This window comes from Lutra lutra, chromosome 1 (genome assembly GCF_902655055.1).
Source record: "Lutra lutra chromosome 1, mLutLut1.2, whole genome shotgun sequence".
Lineage (NCBI taxonomy): Eukaryota > Metazoa > Chordata > Mammalia > Carnivora > Mustelidae > Lutra > Lutra lutra.
In genome coordinates, this window is record NC_062278.1 from 154,999,051 (window position 1) to 155,025,465 (window position 26,415).

Below are 26,415 nucleotides of genomic sequence, written 5' to 3' on the forward strand. Positions count from 1 at the left end.
AGGAGTAAGAGTGCTTCCTGTGGAGACAGGGACTGGAGGATGTCAGGCTGGGTTGTGATACCCCCACCTCAGCCTCCCCTGCCCCCAGGTGCTTCTTAGAGCTATCAGTCTCTGCAGGGCCTGAGATGGGCCTGGCTGTTTCTGAGGGCCATGCTGGCAGGTCATGGGTGGCGAGCCGAAGAGGGAGTGGGGACTTCAGGCTGCATATGTCCCCGGGGGCCTGGTCCATGGCTGAGCAAGCACCCACTGGGAGCCAGGGTGCAGTCAGAGCTGGCAGCCCAGGAGGGGGATCCTGCGGGAGCAAGAGTCAAAAAGCAGGGCACCCCTCCTGGCCCGATGGTCTTTCCAGCCCAAACACTGGGAACCCCGATCTCTCTGTTCCTCCCCAGGTCTTCACGGGGATCTTCACCGCAGAGATGACCTTCAAGATCATCGCTCTGGACCCCTACTACTACTTCCAGCAGGGCTGGAACATCTTCGACAGCATCATTGTCATCCTGAGCCTCATGGAGCTGGGCCTGTCCCGCATGGGCAACCTGTCAGTGCTGCGTTCCTTCCGCCTGGTACCTAGCTGGGCCCTCTGCAGGGGGGTGGGGTGGGGGCCTAGGGCACTGAGGCAATGCCCTCTGAGGTCACCACTCAGTCACCCCTACTGTGATCCATCATGCCTTCTCCCAACAGCTATTTGCTGGGTACCCCAGTGCTGGTGATGTGGGTGGTAGAGAGGCGGGGCAAGAAAGGAGATATCCCTCTGGGAAGCTATGGGGATGGCCATCCTGATGACTTGCAAAGCCCTTTATGGCTCACCATGCCCCCTTTAGCCCTCATAGTATCCCAGGAGAGGAACTAGTATTACTACATACCCATTCCACAGATGAGGAGACTAAGCCCCAGGTGAAATGAATTTCCCAAAAGTCACATGGCAAATAACAGGTGGAGCCAGGCCTGCCAACAGCTCTCCTGGGGTACTGCCTGCCGGTTTCAGAGTCAGCACTTTGGAAGTTCTAATGTGCCCACAAATCATCTGGGGATCTTATTAAACTGCAGTGCCTAATGTAGTAGGTCTCGAGTGAGGCCAAAGCTGCTGGTCTGTGGACTACTCTTGGAGTGCAGAATGCCTGAGAGGTCCACACATGGGGCTGGAGGTAGGTCAGGGAAGGCTTCCTGGAGGAAGTCTGGGCAGTGCTATTGGGTTCACTGGGGGCTTGAAAGGCAGGATGGTAGAGGCAGTAGAGAAAGTCCAAGCTATAGGTTCTAACCCTGACTCCACTGCCATGAACTAATGGACTCAGATAAGTTACTCCACCTTTAAGGGCTGGCTTCTTCACCTGCCAAAGGAGGTAGTAACAGTGCCGACCCCATGTGGTTGTCGGAAGCTCTGAATGACGTGAGCATCCTAAGCACAGGCCTGGCACAGCAGGTATTCAATAAATGCTAAGCATCTGCCCCCCTTTTCCATGATAACTGAGCAGAGAGAAGGTTGGAGGCAATGGGGCAAGTCAGAGATGGATTGACCTGAAGATGAGCCTGGAAGAAGAAGGACACTCCATGCTGGAGAAGTCTATGGGAAGTTCCTGGCAGTGAGCCTGGGGCGGGTAGGAAGCTGGTATGGGGATGAAGAGCAAGGCTGAGTTGGGGAGGTGAAGCTGGAGATGTTGACCTGACTCAGAGCTGAGCCCAGCAGAGCTGCCCTCAGGCTGTAGAGAGAAAGAGCAGTGTGTGCTCCTGGACAAACACGTGTCCAAGGGCCCCCTGGGTTTTCAGATAGGAGCTAGCAGGGGTGAGGGTGTCCAGGGCGGCGGGAACTAGAGCCCCTCACAAGGACACCTCCCTCCCCAGCTGCGGGTCTTCAAGCTAGCCAAATCATGGCCCACCCTGAACACCCTCATCAAGATCATCGGAAACTCGGTGGGGGCACTGGGGAACCTGACGCTGGTGCTGGCCATCATCGTGTTCATCTTCGCTGTGGTGGGCATGCAGCTCTTCGGCAAGAACTACTCTGAGCAGAGGTACCGCATCAGTGACTCAGGCCTGCTGCCCCGCTGGCACATGATGGACTTCTTCCACGCCTTTCTCATCATCTTCCGCATCCTCTGTGGGGAGTGGATCGAGACCATGTGGGACTGCATGGAGGTGTCTGGGCAGTCACTGTGCCTGCTTGTCTTCTTGCTTGTTATGGTCATTGGCAACCTCGTGGTAAGTTGGCCAGTGGCCCCATATACACCACACACACATTCACCAGCCCACCGGTCATCCCTCTGTCCATTCACTTAACTTCCTTCCATCCACCCACTCATTCACTCAGTGAGCTATCGAACTGTCCATTTATCCATCAGTCTCATCATCCATCCACCCATCTACCCACCTATTCATCACCCATCCTTCCGTCTATCTACTCATCCATTCATTCGTCCACCCACTTATGCACCCATTTACTCATCCATCTGTGCACTTATCACCATTCCATCCATCCACTTACCCACTGATTCTTCCATCTCTCTACTCATCCATGCATCTTCCTATCCAGCCATCGATCTACTTATCAGTCACCCACCCGCCAATTCACCCATCCTTCTGTCCACCTCTCCATCAATCTGTCTACTCAGTTACCAGTCCTCCTCTCTATTCACTCACTCACCCAGCCATCCAACCATCAACTCCCCACTTACTCATTCTCATATCCATCCGCGCATTCATTCACCCATCCATTTATCTGCCCATCAACCACCCATCCATCAACCCCTCTTCATTCATAAACGCACACACACACATACACACACACACCCTTCCTATTCATCCATCCATTCACTCATCCACCAAACCATCTATCCATTCATTCATCACCCATATTTTTATTCTCTTATCTTTCCCTCCACTCACTAATCCAGCCCCACATCCATCCGTCAACCCACAATCCATTCATTCATTCACCAGTCCTCTTCATCTACCCATTCATCCATCGAGCTCTCTACTCACTCACTCATTGACCCATCCATCCATTCCCATCACTCCTCATTTGCTCCTTCATTCATTCACCCACCTAGGTACATGTTTCTTCATTATATACTCATTTCATATCCATTAACTTATTTATTTACTCATCTACCAACTACTTCATTAGTCACTTACTGTCAATGATTTATTACATGGGTTTTCAGTTCAGCTTAACAAACACTTCCTGTGCCCCTGTTGCATGCAAAATATTATGGCAGGAGCTGCTGGGAATACAGAGGTGAATGTGGCCCTGCCGTGGCTTACCAACTGGAGAATGGGGAGGTGGAGAGTTCTAACAAGCCTGAAATAACTCTCAAGCTGGTCAGAACGACCAGAGGCATTAGGGAGTGTCCCTTGGGTGCTGATCTCCACCATCAGGGGAAATCAAGGAAGGCTTCCTAGAGGAAGGTTTGGGGCAGATCTGATTGGTGATACTAGAGTGGGAAGGAACAAAGGGAGCAAAGCACAGATGCAGTAGGTGTTGGTCTAGATAAGGCAGGATCCATGGGAAATTGTATGTCCCCCTGGGTAGCCACTGGGGAGTCCCAGCTACCCTGTCACAAGGGACCCGGCCTTGCTCCCATGGCCATCTGTGCATCCTAGAACAGGTGCCTTTTGCCTTGTATCTTACAATGTGGGGAATTCTGCAGTTGAGAGAGATCAAAAACCCCAATGTCCTTCCTTTCTAAAGAAGGAGCTTTCTGAAGCTCCTTCTTTGGAAAGCTTCAGGTGGAGGCAAGTGAGTGGTTCAGGAAGAAGTCGTGTCCACTATGGACGTGGAGCTACCCGTCTGGGCACACAGGTGGTCCACACATGCTCAGACCTCACACCTGCTTGATCTGACTCTTGCCAATGTGGACAGCATAGACTCCCATCACCTCACAGAGGCCTCAAGTACCGTTGGCTGCAGTTTCCAGACAGATCCCTTCCCCAAACCTCCTTGGTTCTCCTCCAGATGTGCCCTAACCATGCAAGGGTGGGCCCAGGCCAAGTTGGGGGTCAGTCTGTCTCTAGCCCCACTTGTGGGGCCCAGAGAAGTGGCAGGGCATCAGTGCACAGTGCCAACAGAACCCAGCTCTTGGGCTGCACCCTCTGCCACATCTTCAACTGGCTGCCCCTTGGGCTGGAGCCTCATTCAGCCTTGGCCCTGCTCCAGGGGCCACCAGACTATGTATTCTAAGGAGGCTTGTGAGGCCGCCAGGCTCTCAGACCAGGGCCAGGCCCTCTGCCCTCATGCACACAGCCCTGCCATTTCCTAGCGGATCTGCCTGGGGATGAGAAGATTAGAGGCTGCTGGAGGAGTGAAGCTAACACAGCCCACGCTGCCCCCTCCCTGGTCGCTTCAGGAATTGGGCCGCTGTTGGGCGTGGGTGGAAGCAAGATTGCCATTGAAATGGGAAGTCATGATCAGGCAGAGGCTGGGGAGCAGCAGCCTGATTGACGGGGAAAGCACTGGAAGAAGCCAAACCTGGGCACCAGGCCACAAGGGAGGAGCTGGTGTTCTTGTGGGGGCGGACAGGGCTGCCCACACACCACTCCCCTCCACCTTACCCCCTAGCCAGGGCCCAGATACCTGGACGTGAGGCATAGGTGAGGGCGGAAAAACCAAGGTGGGCAACTGGGAGCAGAGGCAGGTCAGGCCCAGGCCAGCGTGGCTGAGGCTGGGGGCTGGGCCAGAGGTCAGTGTAGACAGCAACCCTGAATCATGTCATGTGCCCTGCCAACCAGAGATGACATTTTGACTTTTGACAGGTGTCAAAAGTGATCCTCTCCCCATACGGAATGCCAGATCCTGCCTCTTTCCCTTGCCATTCTCTCCTCCTGAATGTATATTGCTTCTTAAATCAAAGGCGTGTTTCTGACTCCTGGAGCTCCAACCTTACCACTGCTTTCCTCAGAATTCTCATTCCTAGCTCTTTGACAGGCAGGAGGTGTGTCTTCGGGGCTCGTGAGAAGCCAGAGAGGGGCCCAGAGTGGGTTCCCAGTGAGAACCGCACACCTACCCTCACATACCTCCCTGCCGTAGGGGTCCCCCTTCAAGGGAACTCTCTGCGGGGGCTGGCTGGGTGAAGGAGGCACCAAGCCCAAGGTGGGGAGGGGGTGTCTCTGGCCTGTCAGCTCCAGAGCCCGTCTGACCCATGTGAAGGAACAAGCCTATAGTCATTTTCATTTACCCTCCACGAGGCTGGGAAGTGGACCCACGGCCACCCTCTTGTCACTCCATGAAAGGGCTCTTTCTTTTTTTTTTTTTTTTTTAAAGATTATTTATTTATTTATTTGACAGACAGAGATCACAGTAGGCGGAGAGGCAGGCAGAGAGAGAGAGAGGAGGAAGCAGGCTCCCCGCTGAGCAGAGAGCCCGATGCGGGGCTCGATCCCAGGACCCTGGGATCATGACCTGAGCCGAAGGCAGAGGCTTTAACCCACTGAGCCGCCCAGGCGCCCCGAAAGGGCTCTTTCTTAACTAAAGCTAAAGCTTTGCCCTTCCAGGATGGTTTAACAATAGCAGTAGTCCAGAATTCTGCAGAGAGAGATGAATTTTGCACACCACGCTTAAAGAGTCTCAGATCCCTAGCTCCTGATAAATAGCTTAAGTACTGCCCTTCTGGCACTTGGAAACCTCAGCCCCTCCCCTGACTCCTGGCAGCTCCGACCCAGGTCCCTCCACCTCCTCCCCAGTTGTCTGGTCCCGTATCCAGCGCCCATCCCAGCATCCCTCACTGCCTAGACAGCCACCTCTTCATGTTCTGACCCCGCAATTAGTCCCAGAGGCCCGAGGACTGCCCTTGCCCCTTCTCTGCTCCATCCCCCACGTCCCTCACCTGGAAAGCAGAGTCAGACCTGGGGACACATGTAGAAGGTGCTAGATTTTCAAATGTTGAGACAGCTCAGAGGCCCATCACAATCCCCTCTTTCACCAATAGACGTAGGAAAGTCCTCAAGAGTTCTGCATTGCTTCTGGGTGGGATTCTGCCTTATCCCTGGTGATCTCAGGTTGGAGCCCACTTCCCAGGGAGCAACCCCGTGCTCATTCTAACCCCGCTGTCCGCCATTACTCCCAGGCAGCAAGATCCCATCTGCAGGCTTCATCCCTGGATGAACCCATGCTTCTCCCTTAGACCGCGGGCCAAGACTCGAGAGATCTGGGGCCGAATGCCCTCAACCCAGACTGCATTTGAGCCCTTGGGAAAGAGGATGAGAATTGGTCTTTCATTTTATAGCGAAATTCACTATATTCAAGAGAACTATGGGGTGAGGATGAGGGCCCAGGGTTCAACCCCAGAGCTGTTGGCCATCAGCAATCCTTAAGGTCCCCGGGCCTCAGTTTCCCCATAATGGCCTCAAGGCTAGCTGCCCCTCTGGTGCCTGCCTTGATGAGCCTGATCTCTGGCCTCCACAGGTCCTGAACCTCTTCCTGGCTCTGCTGCTCAGCTCCTTCAGCGCAGACAACCTCACAGCCCCTGACGATGACGGGGAGATGAACAACCTCCAGCTAGCCCTGGCACGTATCCAGCGTGGCCTGCGCTTCCTCAAGCGGACCACCTGGGACTTCTGCTGCGGGCTCCTCCAGCGGCAGCCCCAGAAGCCTGCAGCCCTCGCCAGCCATGGCCAGCTGCCCAGCTGTATGGCCACCTCCAGCCCCCCACCACCCCCGGAGTCAGAGAAGGCACCTCCGGCCCGCAAGGAGACGCGGTTTGAGGAAGACGAGCGGCTGGGCCAGGGCCCCCCCGGGGATGCAGAGCCTGTGTGTGTGCCCATTGCTGTGGCTGAGTCAGACACGGATGACCAAGAGGACGATGAGGAGAACAGCCTGGGCACGGAGGAGGAGTCCAGTAAGCAGGTGACTGCCCCACCCCCTGCATATATGCAGCACTTACCTGTACAGGGCCCGAGCCTGTGCTTGCCAGGGCTCCCAGCCTCGTTCCAAGCAGCTGACCCTGCCACCCTCAAGAGGCAGCCTTACAGTGGGGTGCTGAGACCAGCTGTCAACCCTCCCTTCCCAACCCAGCCCAGAGGGGACCTTGGAAGGGGCTATTGTCCATCATTTGCCTGATACTAGCCAGGAGCAGCGAACTGTACAGAAAGGGGAACTGAGGCATGGCAAGAGAGAGACTTGCTAGGAGTGCCTCGCACACTTACGACAGAGCCAGCACTCCCGCCCAACCCCTTTCCCCCAACCATTGTCCCCCTCCAGTACTAATATGGCGGAATGTCTTAGGGAGGGAGGAGTGCAGTCTCCTGACCTCCCAACTGCCCTTTCCCCTCCTCCCAGGCCCAGGGCTAACTCCAAGATTTAAAAATAAGCATCCCTAAGATGGCAGGTGTCAGAGACAGCACTATCTTATCTCCCAACCTGTTATTTTTAACACTTAGGACCAGAGTCTGGACAAAAGAGACAGTGCCCCCAACCCCCTCAGTTCTCCCGTGGCCTGAGCCAGGCACAGATGGCTTCTCCTTAGGTCTTTAGGTCAAACAGTGAGTGGTTCTCTTTCTGACTGGGCCCATCCTCACTGCTTGCTATGGGCCTGCTTTGGCTGGGTCTGCTGTGAAGGAACACTGCTCCCCACGTGGGGAGTTGCTTCCGCATCGTTCTGCCTCCCAGTGGTCCCAGAGGCCAGCTTCCACCCCTTCGGTCAGGCTGTGGACAGGGACAGTGTAAGCTGGGGGAGGGCAGTGCTAGCAGTTGCCAGACCATGGCTACCAGTTATCTCCAGGATGCTCCCTTTCCTGCTCCTCTCCTTCTCTTGAGCCTGTTGGCTCTGGTTCCCTGGGGCCAGTGTGTGTGCATGTGTGTGTGTGTGTGCACACGTGTGGAGGGTGCCATGCAGGGTGCCATGGGAACTCATGGGGGAGGTCTGTATGTCCCTCCTAAGTGGAGTTGCCAACATTTGGGAACTGGGCGGTGCAGCCCAGCCTCACCCTTCCGGGGAGTGGGAGGAGGGGAGACTTAGGCCAGGCTGACCAGGATCTTCCCACAGGGAGAGATCTTTAGTGACCTGAGGTCCCATGAAGAGGGCAGGAGGCAGTACTCCAGTTGCTTAGGCGGGGCCCTGGGAACACTCCGGCGGGGGAGCTCATGGGCTGGGGGTCTCTTCAGCAGGAATCCCAGCCTGTTTCCGGCAGCCCAGAGGCCCTCCCAGAGCCCAGGGCCTGGAGCCAGGTGTCAGAGACCCCCTCCTCCGAGGCCAGTGTGGCTCAGGCAGACTGGCGGCAGCGGCGGAAAGTGGAGTCCCCGGCCCCAGGGTGCAGTGAGGTAACACACGCCTTTGTCCCTGAAGCCAGCAGGGTGCTGCACTTGGATCGGAGCCAGTCTGAGGGGTCCTCACACACGCCTGCATTTGCTGGTGGGAGCCATAGCCACGGTCACAGGCAGTGTGGGAGACCCGTCTGCACAGGGGAGCAGGGCAGCCCTGCCCTGACAGGGGTGGGGTGGCATGGGGCCCAGAGCTTCTGGAAGTTTCTGGAAGCTGCCAGCCCAGGCCCCTGAGGCAGGACTAACCCTACCCCTCCGTGTGCTCATCCCTCCTCCTCACTCAGTTCCTGTGCTTTGGTCCTCTTTGGAAAATGTTTGTCCTGTGAATTACCCCGTCCCAGGGGGCTTTGGGGGGCCCTGAGAACAAGTTCCTGATGCATTGGCCACCAGCAGCTTCTCTCCTGGACTAAGGCCGAGGTCTCAAACGGGAGGCCTACTCTAGAGTTTTGTTCTGGCTACAGAAGGATTTTAATTTGAATATGCTACTAACATTAAAAACCTGGTAGCTTTTATGTAAAAAACAAAAAACAAAAAAAAACAAACAAAAATATGCATTGAAATGTAGAAAAAAAGTAGGAAAAATGGGAAAAAGAAATTGGAAGAAGAACCACCCCGCCGGAGACAAGTGATGACCACCTCCATGACACTGACTAGAACTCCCTGGTTTGCCACAAACCCACCTGCCTAACTTCATTCCACGACTTGCAAGCATTCCACACCTGTAAGCATTTGAGTCTGCAGCCCCTGAGCTAAAGGACTGCAGCATTGCTCATGCTCTCCGACCCCACACAGCCACCCCCGCTCACGCCAAGCATCGTGCAAGGTAGAGGGCTGGTGTTCAGAAACAGAGCAGCCTGACCCCAACCCTTGGTCCAGCAACTGTGACTTGCTTCGACGGAACGTTGTACCTTTTGCCCTATCCCTTTTGTGCAATGGTTTTATGGGAGGCTTGTGATTATGATCATCTCTGGAGCACGAGCACCTGCTGGAATCTTCATCCTGACAGTACAGGTCACTCTTCTCCCCTAGAGGGTCTGACACAGAGGCATGTGGGAGCAGGAAGATGCAGGAGGGGCCCAAAGTCATGGAGAGGGAGGGTTTTCATATTGGAATGATGACTCTTCCTCTCCTCAAATCAGTTCACGGTGGAACCCATCAAAGGGAGAGAGAGGTGGGCTGGGTGTTCCTGGACAAGGACCCCTCATCCCACCTGCAGCGGGTTCCTGAGAACCTGTCTCCAGCCAATGCCCCCGGTACTTTGTGCAGCTCCAGCATCTGAAAAGCAAAGTCATGCGGAGATCTCCTCTGGCTTGTGCCTTTCCCGGCTCAGCTGCCCAACGAAGCTGGGGGCAGAAGGATGAGCCCTCAAAGCCATGGGGACTCCAGAAGGGCCAAGGCTCCACCCTGCACCCAGGAGCCCTCTTGACTTTCCCATCAGCGTCCAACCCTTCCCCATCACAAACACCAAAACTGAAGAGGACTTTGAGAAAGCAGCAGAGTGAGTCACGGAAAGAAGGGAAAAGAAGACGGCTTTAGGAGCAGAGGCAGGCCAAGGACTCCAGCCAGCTCATCTCCAAGTGGAGCATAAGGCAGAGCTACCCAGGCATGCCCACTTAGCTGGCACCATAGACAGGATCCAAGGCCACCAAAGGCTTCCCTTCCCTCTCAGAAGCCTCTTGCCCCTGCCACGCCTTCTGTAGGGTGGGCTCCTAGGAGCAGAGCCTGAGACAGGTGTCCTGTGCCCCCAGAGGGAGTGCCCCCAGAGAAGCTGATAGGGAAGAGCGAGAAGCAGGATGAAACCAACGAAGAAGCTTCAAAAGGCCTGGTCCTGGATTCAGGCCTCAGCCTGGTCCAGTGGGGAGCCCTGGGACCAACACTGCACATGGCATTGTCCCACTACCCCCTCCCCAGGCAAGGGGCTGGTCTCATGTCTTCCCACATCAGTGCACACCGTGGCTTGGGTTGAAACCCACAAGCTATTACGGGGCTTGGCCGCTCCCTGGCTACAGACCATGAAGAAGGGGCCAGCCCCACAGTCAGCGTTCATGGTGCGGTAGACCTACCAGAGGGAACTGGGCCGAGCACTGGCAGTGACCACTACTGCTCCCCCCAATGACCGCACCCACATGTGACCGACAGACACTCGCAACGCCGCATGCACACGGTTCTCTGTAATCAGATTATGCAAGGGCAGGCTGGCAGAGCCCTGTGTGGCCAGGCCGGGCAGCCTCCAGACCCTTCTTGCTTTGACTCCAGGCTCTGCTTATCACCCCAGCACTCATGAACTGGGCAAGAAGCGTCGGTTGGGTGGCTGGCCCATGCTCTGCGTGTCTGACCCCATACCTGTGTGTGCCTGTGGCCTGGTTCAGACTCTGTTCTGGGTGTGAGGGACATGCCTGTTTCCACTGCGTGTGCCAAGCTGCCACTGTGTGTCCTTGTCCGAGCGTGTGTCCGTGTTGCCACCCGTGTCTGTCTCTTCCCAGCTGGACGCATTCCCCAACCCCAGTGCTTTCCAGTACCCCCAGCAGACCAGAGCCACACACTCAGGAGTCTCTGAAGTCCAACCTCAGTTCAACCTGGGGCAGGTTACCACCCCCCCACCCTGGGCTCAGATTTCCAGGTTATGCAGTGGGGAGTAGTCCGGGCACCTCCCCTCAGGGAGCCCCTGGCTGCCCCAGACTCAGGGCTCAAGGCTGGAGCTTCTACGTGGCCCTCACCCACCCCATCCCACACCCCTGCCTACAGACTCACGAGGACAGCTACTCAGAGGGAAGCACAGCAGACATGACCAACACTGCTGACCTCCTGGAGCAGATCCCCGACCTGGGTGAGGATGTCAAGGATCCGGAAGACTGTTTCACTGAAGGTACTGCCCTGAGTGGCCCTTTGCCAGAGCCTCAGCCCCATCCGGGGCGGGGGGTGGGGAACAGGACAACCAGCAGCTCCTTGGGGCCCAGGGCCATGTTGCACCCCGCCCTGACCCCAATGCTTGCTCTCCCTCCCCATTCCTCATGACCCGGGGGGCCTCCTCCTTCTACCCAGGACCTGATGACACCCCTGCCCGTGGACTGCTGGGCTGGGCAGCTGTGGGTCAGCCGCACGGAAGACCCATGACAGCAGCAGGGGCTCCATCCTCTTTCCCCATGCCTCTAGCACATGGTGCCTGGCCCATTGCAGGCCTTCTGTAAATACTCAAGGGTGGTGACATGTGCCCGTCATCGGCATCTGTGGCTTTTATGAATTGGTGGTGAATAATCAGAAGTCAACTGGGGATAAAATGAGAGTTTCCCCTCCACATGGCATGTCCTTTGGGGCTATCAGTGAGGGCTTTGCCCTTGCCATGGCTCAAAAACTGCAAACGTGGAGAAGACCCAGGGACCAAGTACTCCAGGAGTTCTGGAATATCCCCCCAGGGGGAGAATTTCCCAGGTAAGCAGAGGAGAAACTGGTGCCCAGCCCAGCCCAGGCTTCCCTCTGCTCAGATCTGCCAGGCCCTTTATCCACTCACTGGATGCCTAGTCCATCCGGCCTTTCTACAGAGTTCTTGCTGAGCGTGGGCCCCTGAGGACAGCACCGCAGTGCTCCCTGCTGTCCCATCACACCTGCCCACCATGTCACCCTGTTCACTACTCCACGTCATAACCTCGTTCTCTCGGTCACCCCTTCCGAGCGGTGGGCATCTGCAGGCCCCGGATTGGGCCTGACCCTTCCTTCCCTCCCCTCGACAGGCTGCGTCCGGCGCTGTCCTTGCTGCACCGTGGACACCACGCAGGGCCCCGGGAAGGTCTGGTGGCGACTGCGCAAGACCTGCTACCGCATCGTGGAGCACAGCTGGTTCGAGACGTTCATCATCTTCATGATCCTGCTCAGCAGTGGAGCCCTGGTACCCTCCTGGGGCTGCAGGGTTGTGCAGAGAGGGATGGTGGAGCAGGGAGGGCAGGGAAGAGAAGTCTGCCACCGGGAGCTAGGCCATAAACTGGGGCAGAGCCTCTGCTGCAGCTGGGCTTCCCCCGGCCCCTGGAATGGGAGTCAGCTCACAAACTCCCATCACCACAGCAGGAACGGAAGTCAGAGCCAGAAGGGCTCACGGAGGTCATCTGGCCAGAACCCTGGGTCCCGCCAGAGGGGAATGATTGGCCCCATTTCACAGTGTACAGCTGGCATAGGTCACAGGTCACCAGCCTCCCACCGCCAAGTGCTGGGGACACACCCATCTGCACCTCGTGCCGTTAGGCCATTTCAGTGCAGTTAACGATGCTGCCTGAGATTCCACCGATAGCTCCCTTCATTCCAGCTGTTCCAGGGTTAGAGGCCAGGCTGTGTAGTTCACGCATTGTCGCATTTGATCCCAACAACAACCCTTTGTAGAAACATTACATAACCTGCCTAAGGTCCCACCACTTGCAAGCAGCAGATGTGGCAGTCAGATTCTGGAGTCCTTTGTCTTGACCTTCCACTTGTTCAATAGGTTTCCTCTAAGTTCTCCTTGTATCTAGTCCTGTGAGCCATGGGGAGCAACAACAGGAGGAGGAGACACCAGCCCCGGCCTCATTGGCTGAGAGTCTAGCTGGGGAAACCAGATTCAGTAGGTTTGAGGTAGTCAGAGATCAGCTCATGAGAAAACATTGAATAAGAATAAATGACTGGGAGGTCAGGGGAACTAGAGCAATCAGGAAGACTTTCTGGAGATAGCAGGTGAAGCTGGGCTATGCAGGACAAGGAGGTTTGCTGAGACCAGGAGTAGCAGGAAGGCCCTCCTGGAATGCCCTATGTGGTTCCCAAGCACCCAATTCTGATCTCTCAGAGTCCTTTTAGGAGGAGGTGGGATGGCACTGGAGAGGGTTCTAGAAGATGCCGGTGAACGGGGAGATGGGTGGTCAAGAAGACAGAGGAGATAATCACTTTCCTGACCCAGGGGAGCAAGCACTTGATATCGTTGGGGAGGTGAGAACCCCATGTTTGAGCAAGTGACGGGAAATGCTTTGAACCCCAGAGCAAGAGAGAAGGGCACTTTGACCCAAGGCTATGTGCCTCCACTCCGTGCCACCTCCTGGGCTCAGGCCATGGGGAGGTGCCGTGGCTGTCACCCCTGTATCTCTGGGCCTCTTGTCCCATCCTATACTCCCCTCCCCTGTTCCAGAGTGGGCCTAGAGCCCTGACTTACAGGCCGCATGTTTTACCATTGGCAGTTAGAGCCAAATCTCTGTAGGCTTCAGAGAAGGATGATTTGACAATATGTTAACGAGTTTTGTTTTTAAACAGCCACAAACAAGGGCAGCCAGAGCATGTAGTCTGGGCTGTGGAGGAAAAACTCAGCCTGGCATAAGTGAGGAGGAGTTTTGGCAAGCAAATGGTGAATCTAATCAGGGTAGACAGCCAAGCACGGTTTAAAAAAAAAATGCGTCGATGATATATTGAGAAAAAGAAGTCTGAGTGTGTTATTTAAAGTTATAAACTCGGTTAACAGAAAGCAAACTATATATCCCTTCCAAATTGTTGAAAGGAATTTTCTTTTAAAGAAAACAGAGCTCTTACAGCAGAAGTTAGAAAAAAGAAGGAACAAGGAGACATTAAACAAGGAAACAGAAAATAAGATGGCAGAGGCAAAAGCAAATATGTTTTAATAATAATGTTAACTGGATAAAATTCATCTTTTAAAAAAGGAAAGGAATCTGAATGGATTTAAAAAACAAAAAACAAAGACTTCACCTATGTGCTCTTAAATCACAAACCAAAACACTGTCACTCAGAAATAGTAAAAATAAAATAATAAGATATATCAGGCAAATGCAATCATGACAAAAATCAGAGTGTTTGTGTATGTTAATACTAAGCAAGGTTGAATTCAGCGTAAGAAATGTGAGATAAAACAAAGCAGGTCACAGCTATAACAAAAATAAAACTATTGGGGCACCTAGGTCGCTCAGCAGAGGAGTCTGCTTCTCCCTCTCACTCTCCCTCTGTGCTCTTGCTCACTCTCTCCCTCAAATAAATAAATTTTTAAATGTAAATAAACTATTATGAATATATTTTTGCTTGGGATTGCATAGCACTTATATCAAACAAGAACTATTAGGGAAAAAAAGAAAAAGAAAAAAAGTGACAATGATGCAGTAGTACAGGGAGATTTTACCACATTTTTACTAGTTCCTGACAAATCACATAAAAAGAACAAGACTATGAGAGATCTAAAATATATATATATGTAATTAACAAGTTTGATCTAGCCTAATAATAAAAACAATAACATTTAAAATAGCACCCACTATGTGCCAGGCCCTGTTGTAAGCATTTTACAAAGATTAATCCATTTGATTCTCACAGTAACCCTAAGAAATGAGTCTGTTACTAAGTCTATCTTACAGATAAGGAAACTGCTAGATTTGGCAAAAATAGAAAGACTAAAAAACAAAAAAACAATCCTTAGAATTGTAAAAGTCATTCTTAAACTGTGGATCAAACAGAAAATAGTTGGATGGTACATTCATGGGTGCTCGTTATATTAAAAAGTAAGCAAATAAATAAAATACAAAGGCTACTTATGGGCCAAAGATGACAGTGTGTTGTAAGTCAAAGATTATGATTCAACCAATTCTGTCCACTTAAGATCTAGAAAAATAAGAAAGGAAAATTAGAGGTAGAGAAAAAAAACTGGCTGGGGAATAAAAAACTAGAAAATAATAATATTGAGAGTACCGCTTGTAGAATGCAGCCAAAGCTGTAATAAGAGGAAACTACATAGGGGCGCCTGGGTGGTTCAGTCAGTTAAGCATCCCATTCTTGATCTCAACTCAAGTCTTGATCTCAGGGTCATGAGTTCAAGTCCTATGTTGGGTTCCACACTGGATATGGAGTCTACCTGGAAAAAAAAAAAAAAATTCATAGACTTAAACGCTTTTATTAATAAATAGAAAGAATGCAAATTAATTATTTAACTCAAGAAATTACAGATATAGCAACAAAATATTCTTAAGGACAACAAGAAAATAACTAATAAAATTTAAAAAACAAATTAATCAATTAAAAATAAATAATAAAACTGATATGAAATTCCAAAGCTGATGCCTTGAAAAGTTAATAAAATAGATAAACCAGTAGCGAATTCTGATCTCTCACATCTCCAAGGATGGGTTCTTTTGCATTCCCAAGGAAGAAAATAATTCCAATCCTTTTTATAATGTTGTAGATTGTGAAGAAAGTTGGAAAATCTGCACATCCTTTTATGCAAGCTAAATAATGCTGATTTTTAAAACCTCAGGTATACCAACAGGAAAACCGTGGATTCGTTTTCATACACCATACTTATGAGTAGTGTTGCAAATATCTGAAATACATGCAAATAAGAACCAGCAATATATTTTAAAAATTAAATAAGTCATACCAGGTATATTCTAAAATGGCAGAATGGTGCCATACTAGGATATCTATGTATATGAATAAGACAGAGATGAAAAAATTTTAATTATCTCAATGCATACATGATTTTTAAAACTCTAGTAAAAGTAGAAATGAAATACATTTCCTTAGTGAAAAATTTGTTCAAATTAACTTCTATTATATCATTAGTAGTAAAGCACTTGAAACATTTTTATGAAAGTCAGGAGTAAGAAAATGTTGCTTTAACTATGTTTTAGCTGTAGTTCCATTATTGAATAATAATCTTGAAGTACTAGCCAGTGCAATTAATCAAGAAAAGTAAACATACAAAGGAAAAATTGGAAAATAGAAGTATTGATATAAATAAAGTATAAAATCAGTTAAAATAATAGAAATACATAGAACTGTAGCATTACTTGTAGATAATGATTGCTAGAAATATTTTAAAACCTATTAAAAATATTATGTGGCCAGTTATAAAATAAATACCAAAAGAATTGTTCCTGTGGTTGTTTTTATACTATCAGAAATAATTTAGTCATAAGTAACTGGAATAGTCCTTATTTGCCAGACATTGTAAGCACAAAATAACAGGGAATAAATATGACATGAGATGTTGTAAGAGGTACATGCAGAAAACTCTAAAACTTTGCTAAGCACTGTAAAAGAAGACAGACCAATAAGTATACTATAAATATACTCTGGTCTTGGGTAGGGGAACTCCATATTAGGTCCTAATGCAGTTAATAAATTCAGTGCAATAACAATAAAATTGCAACATTTTTAAAGGGAATTTGACAAAACATTGCTAATTTTATCTTGAAAATTACTAAAAATGGCCAGGAGAATTCATACTAATCCAGGAACAGAGAGCAATAAAAGCACACAGAGAGGTCCAGTGGACTTAAGTAAGTATAGAAATGTATTTCATATGGTAAAGTTGACTTCTAATCCATTAATAAAGTGTTGTAACGGTGACAAACTACTCTGAAAAAAAATAATAAAATGGATATTTGCTATTCACCAAAATATATTGGATTTTTAAAACTGTAATATAAAATAATGAAAGTTCAAAAGACTAAAAAGAAGAAAAGAGGCGTCATTTTTTCCCTCTAGCCTTAGACTAGGTAAGGGCTTTCTTAACATGACACTGAAAGTTTTACTAGGCGAAATGATAATAAATTATGTAATTCTATTAAATAATATAATAACAAATGAAAATAAAGTGTGAAAATCCAGTATGGTAAACAAAAGTAAACAAGATTTTTTTTTTAGTAGGTTGAATTTATTTAATTTTTTTACTTTTCCAAGTTTTTATTTTATTTTATTTTAAGATTTTATTTATTTATTTGACAGAGAGAGATCACAAGTAGGCAGAGAAGCATGCAGAGAGAGGGGGGAACAGGCTCCCCGCTGAGCAGAGAGCCTGATGAGGGGCTTTATTCCAGGACCCTGAGATCGTGACCTGAGCTGAAGGCAGCTTTTTTTTTTTTTTTAGTTTTGGCTACAGTTTATTACAGTAAAAAGACACAGATTAAAATCAGTGGGAGAAAAAGGCACATGGGACACAGGCCAAGAGACACCTACTCTCCTTCCCAGTGGAGTCACAAGGACAATGTGAATTCTCCTAGTGACAGTGTGTGACAATGTACAAGGGGACTCCCAACCAGGGAAGCTCCCCCCAGCCTTGGGCACCAAGGCTTTTCCCGGGGGTCAGTCACAGGGGCAGGCCTTAGTCTCCAGCCCCTCCAGAGGTCAAGCTGATACTTCCTGGCCCAAGGCCACAGGCTAAACAAAAACACTCTTATCAGCCAGGATACCCCAGGGGCTTAGGGGTTGCCTCCCAGGAGCCAGTCAAGGGCCCATGCTCTCTTGGGAACATGCAGTCTGCCCATCCCAGGCCTGCAGTTAGCCCTTCGCGGCGCACCCATTAACTCCAGAAGTGGGACTGTTGTCAAGGGCCTGGTTTTGAAAGGCCAGGACCACCAGGTTCTGACATCCAGGGAAACTTTACACATTTACTGGCCTTATAGTCAGAGAGTTTCCAGGATTTAAGCCATAGAGCCAAAAGGCAGGGTGCAGAGGAGAGGAGGCTGAGCCACCCAGGCGCCCCTCAAGTTTTTATTTAAATTCCAGTTAGTTAATACACACTGTAATATTAGTTTCCGGAGTAGACTTTAGTGATTCATCGCTTACATACAACACCCAGTGCTTGGCATGCCCCCACCTTCATACCCATCCACCTATTAAGCCCATCCCCTGCCCACCTCCCTCCATCAACCCTCAGTTCTCAATCATTAAGAGCCCATTTCCTGGTTTACCTCTCCTTTTCCTTGCCTATGTTTATCTGTTTTGTTTCTTAAATTCCACAAATGAGTGAAATTGTATGGTATTTGTCTTTCTCTGACCGACTTATTTCACTTAGTATAATACTCTCTAGCTCTGTCCACATTGTGGCAAATGGCAAGATTTTGTTCTTTTTGATGACTGAGTAATACTCCATTGCACATACATACCACATCTTCTTTGTCCATTCATCAATCGGTGGAAAAAGTAAACTAGATTTAAAGGCACACAACTGGGATGGAGTGTATAAAACAGTTAACATCTCTGATTAAACCAGATACTCAAGTTAAAAAAAAAAATTAGACAAAGAGGCACAGGCAGTTTGCAAAAGGAATACTGCAGATATCCAAGGAAATGATGTCAGCATTACTAGTAATAAAATAATTAAAATGTAACAAAATACCACTCTCATTCTTTAGCCTGAGAAGAGTGACAAAGGAGAAACCCCACCACAGTCAGGGCAGTGGTGAGGAAAAAGCCAACTTGGTGTATTCCGGAGGGAGTGTCTGTCGGTATCCCCAGCCGGAAATCCTATTCCGAATCTGTACCCAAACTACACCCTTGACCTGGCATCCCAGTTCTAGAAATTTATCCTGAACAGATAATCAGACACACTGCTCACAGCAGTGTTGTTTCTACTAGTGAGAAATCAGAAACAACCGCAATGTTCATTAGTAGGAGTTTGGGCTAAAAACACAAGGGTATATGCAAATAATAAAATATTATGCAGCCTTTTAAAAGAATACTACATATCACATGTGTTCCCATTATAGAGCAGATAAACACTCAAAAGATTGTTTAGTGGAAAAGAAATTTAAAAGCAAAATAGTTCATCTTAGGAAACTGTGTCCTCGTATACACACACAAATAGTGTCAGAAAGAGTTTTGCCCTAAATATTAGCAGTGGTTACTATAATGTCATGAAATCAGAGCTGCGTTCTGTTCTTTTTTATAATGTCTATATTTAATTTTTTGTGCATACATTTTTATAATGAGAAAAAAAGACCCACCTACTTTTTGTCTTGAACAACTCCCAGAGTCCATTTTAGGAATCTGAATTATCCTGCTGTGCTGTCTACACTGACTGATTAGCCACACCTATGCCTGGGTAGTGCACATCAGGGCTGACAGCATGGACCACCCGGGCCGCTGGCTCATGCGGGCCTTGCAGGCTGGCAGGGAGGCCCATAGTGACAAGCAGAGGTGACTCCCCTGGGCCCCTGGTGACGTGTTCAGTTGCCTAGCCGGGGAGTCTCCAAGCACACTGTGGGTGGGGAGAGGTGGCCTGAGAGGCCCAGGTAGAGATCAGGACAGGAGGTACCAGAGGGCACTTGGGAGCCGGCAAAGTTCCTCTGTTGGCTCAGGAATTCAGGTTGAGGCAGAAGCGAGGTGGAGAAAGACCCCTGCTAGTATCTTAGAAACTCTTGACTCCTGGATTCTGAGGGTTGCAGGAGCTTTGGGCTCCCCAGGATACCTGGTCTTGTTCTTATTGACAAACTGCCTTTGCTAGCATTTACTGGAGATTTTGCTTTCGGTTAGCTCTCCCTGGTTTTTGTGTGTTTCCATAAACACATTGTAAAGGGGGACTTTTAATGATTGTTATCATTGGACACCAATTTTGTGTCCTATGAAAAGTTGGTAGCTGCATCAAGCACATAGCAAAATGGCAACAAAAGGAGGGTTGGTGGGGTTTGCAGCAGGAAGCCCTGAGCTGCTCCTACACACAGCCTCCGTGTTAACCCGGGAGATCAGCACGTTTTCGAGAGATGCACTAGCTCAGAACTGAGCCTCACTCTCCAGCATGAAGCTTTCTCACCACACACTGTGCTTTGTTGTCCTCATACTGCGTGAGATCATTTCATGAGCCAGGAGAGCAATGCTGTTCCAGTCCAGTGTGACCTCCAAGGGGCCCCTCCACCAGGGGATCTGCTCCCGCCCTCCTGGGCAGCACCTCCTGTAAGAGATGAAGTTTCTTGAAGGGTAAGATGGGTGGTGGTTGGAACGTCATGTCCCCCTTGTCTGGCCTGATCTGTAGGCCTTTGAGGACATCTACCTGGAGGAGCGGAAGACCATCAAGGTTCTGCTCGAGTATGCCGACAAGATGTTCACCTACGTCTTTGTGCTGGAGATGCTGCTCAAGTGGGTGGCCTATGGCTTTAAGAAGTACTTCACCAACGCCTGGTGCTGGCTGGACTTCCTCATCGTGGATGTGAGTGCGGCCCAGAAACGGGGAGGGGTGGGGAGACGGGCTGCCAGGGCAGGAAGGAGCTGAAGCAGAGGCACGGGAGGACAGAGGGACAGGGCTGGTGGGAGTCAGCAGGCTGACGTGAGGCACTCAGCTGGGCCACAGAGCATACAGAGGAGAGGGAGGCCGCCATCTGGGGTCACAGGAGAGCCCCAGGGCCTGCCCATAAGGTTCCCAGGCTGGGAGGGATAGGAACCAGGGTGTGGCCATCAGAACCCCAAATTGGAGAGACAGAGGAGCAGGGGGAGACCTAGGCTTCTGGGGAGACATGACTCACTACAGGGGAAAGTGAGGAGCAGTCCAAGCAGGAGTGCCCCCCCCCACGCACACCGCCCCCTCAGGATGGCCAGAAGTCAGGGAGCAGACTAGCCTGTATCCCAGCACTGGCCATGTGCGTCATGAAGTGTCTGTCAGGCCCCCTAGACAGGTGGCCATTTAAGAACCTTTGTGTCCACACATGGTAGGAGACTGTCTGTGCAGGGGAGAGAGGGAGCCGAAGGTCAGAGGGGACAGGGCTGGTGAAGGGATCCTGGGCAGGGAGGGGCAGGATCTTCTGGGCTCAGGGAGAAGGTACCACTGGGGGACAATGAGAGAGAAGTGCAGTCACCTGTGACTAAGGGGCTCTGGGTTGCTCCCCTGGACAACTGGGTAGCTGGCACAGCTTTCCTGCCTGTCCAGGGAGGGTCTAAGACAGGAGGTGGCATGTCCTCTGAGCACCCAGTTGGCAGATAGAATGGGAAGCCTCTGCCCCACAGCCACCCAGGCCCCAGGACACTGCTGGGTGCCAAGCAGGGTGAGCACAGGGCCCCACAGGGCTCCTGAGCACAGGCGAGTGGGAGAATAACCAGAGGGGAAAATGAGACCAGAGTGTGGAGCGGCCTGGGATCTGCTCTGCCTGAGGACAGAGGGAACAGGCAGAGACAGAGGGCTCTGGTGAGGCTCACTGTCTGGTGGTGGAGGGTCCTGTGGAATGGAACGTGGGTCAGCGTCTGCAGACCCAGAAGGGCTTTCCAGAGGGCACCCATGGCTTCCAGGCTTGGCCTCAGGCTCTGCCCACCAGCAGGGGCTATCCTTCCCATGGTTGCACAAGAGGCCCAAGCCTCTGTTCAGCCCCCACACCCCACTCAGAGGCTAAAGGGAGGAGGGGCTCAGCCCAGGTGGGAGGTCAGCCCATGGGTGGCCATAGCAGGAGAGGCTCCTTGGGCTAGAGCGTGCATGGAGACACAGATCCAGATCCTTGGGCCTCTGGTTCAAGCCTCTTTCTATCACCCCAGTGACTGAGAGGATGCTAATGTTGGGGGGAGGGGTGCTAGAGGGCAGAGAGAGCAGGAGGGAGGTCTAGCTGCCGTTACAGCCTGGGGTCCTCAGAGCCTCCCTGAGAGGAAGGAGAGGACCCAGAAGCCTCCTGTCCTGGGGCTGTGAGAGGGCCCAGGATCCTGGCAGCTCTGCCTTGAGGCTCCTCACCCAGCTATTCCGGCAGCTTCTTGGGAAGTTGGGCCTGCTGAGCGACTCTCCTCAGGGAAGGCAGGAGACGGTTTGCAAGGACTCCAGGGAAGCCCCCCAAGACACCCCCTTGAGGAACTCAGGGCAAAGGGGACCGTCCAGTGCTTCCCGTCCAGTCCCAGAACTGGAGAGTGAGCCTGTGGAGAAGGAAACTGAAGTTCTCAGCAGAGCGGGGCCTTGCCCAAGGTCAAGGAGAAGGAGAAGGAATCCAGCTTTCCTGATGAGGGCCGTGCTGCCCCCTCACTTCACGGGAAATGCCGTCTTCAGGCCCCAGGGTCTGGTGAAGGCTATTTCCAAAATCAATCCCTGCATTTTTTTTTCAATAAATACTCTTGGGTATCTACTATCATAGGTGCTGGGGATCTCGGGGACCAAAATAGACTAAAACCTCTGCTTACACGGACGAAGGCAACCGCAAACAATAAATGTACCCAGTAAGCCAGCTTTATACTCAGAAGCTGACGTGTACCAGGGAGAAATAAGATGTGGCAAACGAAAGGGGATTAAGAGGGCCAGGACGCCAGCGAGGGGAAGGTATAGATGACAACTTTAAATAGGCTGACCAGATTGGGTTCACTGAGATGACACTGGAGCAAATGTGAAGGAAGCTGGGGTTAGCCAGGCAGAACCTTCCACACAGAGGTTGGAACAGCAACGCAAAGGTCCTGTGGTGGAGCATGCCTGGCATACTTGAGGAACTGCAAGGAGGCCAGAGTGGCTGGAGCAGAGTCAGTGGGGAAAGAAAGAGCAGCAGATGAGGCAGGACGGCAAGGGGCAGAGCAGGGCGCCACCCTGGAAAACCGTGGGCTTTTATTTAGAATGAAGTGGGAAGGCATTGCGACACTCCGAGCATGAGAGTGGCATGAAGTGACTCCTCTTACTGGAGGAGCCCAGGGGGTGGGGGTGGGGCACCCACAGAGGCAGGCATAAGAGTCAGGAGGCCGTGGCGGCTGTCCAGGGGAGAGAGGACAGTGGCCTGGCCAGGATGGTGGCAGTGGCAGTGGTGAGAAGTATTTGGACTTCTGATGTATTTTGAAGGCAGAGCCAACAGGAAATCCTGCCGGGGTGGACGGAGGGTGTGAGAGACAGAGAGGAGGCAGGGATAACACCAAGGCTTGTGGCCTGAGCAGCTGGAAGGATGGAGTGGCCCTCAGCTGAGATGGAAGGGCTCTGCGTGGGGCAGGTGCACAAGCTTCAGTGGCACAGACAATGGGGGTGAACTGCTGGGAACAAGGGGACAGACTGGCCAGAGCTGGTTGCTGGGCCGCAGAGTCCCTGCTCGCGTCTCCCACCTTCCAAGATGTCTGATGTTGCAAAGTCCAGCTTTAGGGGAGAGCCCCAGGATTGTCTGTCCGCTCACAGTCAGCCCAGGCCCGTCCTTCCTTCTCAAGAAGAGACTTCTTTGGGGGAGGGATGGGCAGGCCCAAGAATCTGACTCGAAGGAGGGCCGGTGGGGACCGAGAGCCCAGGCTTTGTTTGCCAGCTCCTCCACGCAGTGGCTGGCTTGGGAATTCGGGTTTCTATCCGTAGAACAGGGAGAATGCATCCCAAGTCCACCGGTTAGTGAGTGCACAGGGCAGGCTCTCAGCAAAGACCTGAAAGCTAGGACACACTAGTCTCACCCCCAGGCTCCTTGGCCCCAGGAATGCCAGCCCAGTGCGTGGTGGCCACAAAGTGATGCCACTGGAAATAGCACAGACTAGACATGGGGAAAGCCTGCCGGCTCTTCACACTGGCCCTCCTTTAGGTGGGCTGGGAGACCCACCACCCGACTCTAGAGCTGTCCCCATGGCACTCATGCCCACCTTACCTCCCACAGGTCTCCCTGATCAGCCTGGTAGCCAACACCCTGGGCTTTGCCGAAATGGGCCCCATCAAGTCGCTGCGGACGTTGCGTGCGCTCCGACCCCTGCGAGCCCTGTCACGGTTTGAGGGCATGAGGGTAAGAGGGGCGACTGCCTTCCTGCCAGGGTAATGGGAGGTGACTCCACTGAGACAACCCGGATCCACTGGCTGACCGAGAAGCCCAGCCCAAAGCTGGGACTTTGGACCCCCAGCCTATAGGGGCAGGGTGCAAAGTCTCTAGGAGGAGTGCTGCTGGGCTCGCAGGCACCCAAAGGGTGGAGAGCGGTGAGACCCCTCCCCCTAGGCCTGCCACCTCCTGCTTCCGCTATGGGGCTGGGGGCCATCTGTGCGTGTGCTCTGCCTCCACGGGCCTGCCTGTGTGCCCTCCTTCTGGCAGACACAGGCTGTCTTCTTGGTCTGCCATGGCAGCACGGCTGTGCCAGTCAAGGTGAAGGAAGCAAGGAGGGGGCAGCTCTACCCTCACCATCACACAGCGGTTGGCATTTACTTAGCAAACTCTTGCACACTGATTTCTAAGTGCAGAGCCCTATGCATTTTTTAAGTCATCAAATTTCACCAAAAAATATGTGCATATAAGGCAACTTTAAAAGCCCCACCAAGGCGCCTGGGTGGCTCTGTTGGTTAAACCTCTGCCTTCAGCTCAGGTCATGATCCCAGGGTCCTGGGATCAAGCCCTACATCAGGCTCCCTGCTCAGCAGAGAGCCTGCCTCACCCTCTCCCACTCCCCTTGCTTGTGCTCGCTCTCACTCTCTCTGTGTCAAGTAAATAAATAAAATCTTTTAAAAATAAAATGAAATGAAAACCTCACCAAGAAAAAAATTACCCCATAATACGTAGCAAGAAAACAAACACGTGTGTGCATTTGTGTGCACATGTGTTTTTTGTTTTTTTGGTTTTTTTTCTTTTTTTCAAAGATTTTATTTATCTATGTGACAGAGAGAGATCACAAGCAGGCAGAGAGGCGGCAGAGAGAGAGGGAAGCAGGCTCCCTGCTGAGCAGAGAGCCCGATGTGGGGCTCGATCCCAGGACCCTGAGATCACGACCCGAGCCAAAGGCAGAGGCTTAACCCACTGAGCCACCCAGGCGCCCCGTGTTTTTTGTTTTTTTCCAAAACCTGCACAGTTCTGCTGCAGCTTCATCAGCCACACCTGTGTCTCTTGCTGCCTCAGCAGGCCCCATCCCACAGCCCCCATTTTGTTGATGGTTTCAAACTTTGCCCACACCCCTAAGAGGGAAACAAGTTACTTATTCCTGGTATGAAAGCATTCACGAGTGAATCATCCCACCCTAAGTTCAGTGTCTCTTGGGATTAAGGGCATCTGGTTCCCAAGGGCTGTGGGGGAGATGCGAGTAGCCACGAGTGCCTCTGCTGGGGCTGTCGGCCATGGAGCCACCTCCATGGTTTCCACCCTGTTCATCATGCCTGCTGGGGACAAGGGAACCCTTCTCACCTGCACATGTCCGCATCACCCGTCCCACCCCATGCTCCCACACCAGCGTCACTTCCAGTCAAACACCTTCCTGACTCCAGGACGGCTGGACACTCGGCCCTCAGGGGAGCAGAGCCCACCGTATGCCTTTGCCAAGGAAGCCTCCCTGGGTTGCTCTGAATTTCGATGACAAGACCAACACCAGGGCTCCACGGGGTCAGAGAGCTGCTCTCGGGAAGGCAGAGGCCCAGGGAGCGCCCACACCACACCACCCCCCTCACCCTCCGCCCTCCCAGCTGGGCTCTCACCACGATGTTGGAGAACTGCCGAAGCCCCCACCAGACACGCCTCACAGAGGTCCCCGGGGCATCCTTTAGGGAGAACACCCATCCTTCCTAGTAGCAGCAACCTCAAAATAAACCAGAAACTTAGCTCAAATATGTGTCTCTGGAGGCCCTTTCCCATCAGACTGCTGGCATACTTAACTAGAGGGACCCTGTTGAAAATTCAGTGTGAAAGTCATGAATTCAGGGTAAGACCAGAAGAGAAAGGCAGAGTTTCTGGAGTTACAATGGACATTAGTGTGAAAAACAACAAAAAGTGTGTGTGTGTTCTCTACCCCAGCCCCACCCACCAACCCCCCATCATCTCTTCCCCATCAGGGCTTCCACGCAGGGTGGAGTTAAGTGGGGGAAGTAGGGACGTGGGTAGGCACATCTTGAAAAGGGCATATGCTCTGGGCACTCCCAGGAATGGACCCTCTTCTCTGTCCACTTGAGGTTGTGGTCAATGCCCTGGTGGGCGCCATCCCGTCCATCATGAATGTCCTCCTCGTCTGCCTCATCTTCTGGCTCATCTTCAGCATCATGGGCGTGAACCTTTTCGCCGGAAAGTTTGGGAGATGCATCAACCAGACTGAGGGAGACCTGCCTTTGAACTACACCATCGTGAACAACAAGAGCGACTGTGAGTCTTTCAACGTGACTGGCGAACTGTACTGGACCAAGGTGAAAGTCAACTTTGACAACGTGGGGGCTGGGTACCTGGCCCTTCTGCAGGTGGTAAGTCCTGGAGGGGAGGGACTTCCTTCCTCCCACTGGCTGTCTAGCAACAGGCACCTTCACCCACAGTGTGGGCAGAAGGGGGACAGTGGGCCCCCTCTGGGTCCTCACAATAGGGTCACACTGCCCAAAGGAAGCTAAGGATACTCCAGAGACTTCTTAGCTCCTTGGCAAGTCCCTGGATTTTCTATTCTAGAACAGGTGCCACATTCTCCAAGACGCATGGCATGGGGGTTCAGCACTGAGGCAGACCTAGCTCCCCAGCCAGTGGCCAAGTTGACAGCCTCACGCTACCAATTTGGTGGTGTGATGACACAGGTTAAAAATCAAAGACCAG

General features: G+C 51.7%; 1 protein-coding gene across 2 annotated transcripts in view; it reads left to right on the forward strand.

Annotated features, from left to right (window-relative positions):
• Positions 1-26,415, forward strand: part of SCN5A (sodium voltage-gated channel alpha subunit 5) — a 95,783-nt gene that overhangs the window by 57,483 nt on the left and 11,885 nt on the right. For both annotated transcript variants that reach the window (XM_047740309.1, XM_047740301.1), the window contains exons 15-23: positions 390-563; positions 1,840-2,196; positions 6,395-6,835; positions 8,093-8,248; positions 10,994-11,114; positions 11,977-12,131; positions 20,007-20,180; positions 23,539-23,661; positions 25,797-26,078. In XM_047740309.1, coding sequence (XP_047596265.1) covers positions 390-563; positions 1,840-2,196; positions 6,395-6,835; positions 8,093-8,248; positions 10,994-11,114; positions 11,977-12,131; positions 20,007-20,180; positions 23,539-23,661; positions 25,797-26,078 — 1,983 coding nt within the window. The remainder of the gene's footprint in view (positions 1-389; positions 564-1,839; positions 2,197-6,394; positions 6,836-8,092; positions 8,249-10,993; positions 11,115-11,976; positions 12,132-20,006; positions 20,181-23,538; positions 23,662-25,796; positions 26,079-26,415) is intronic.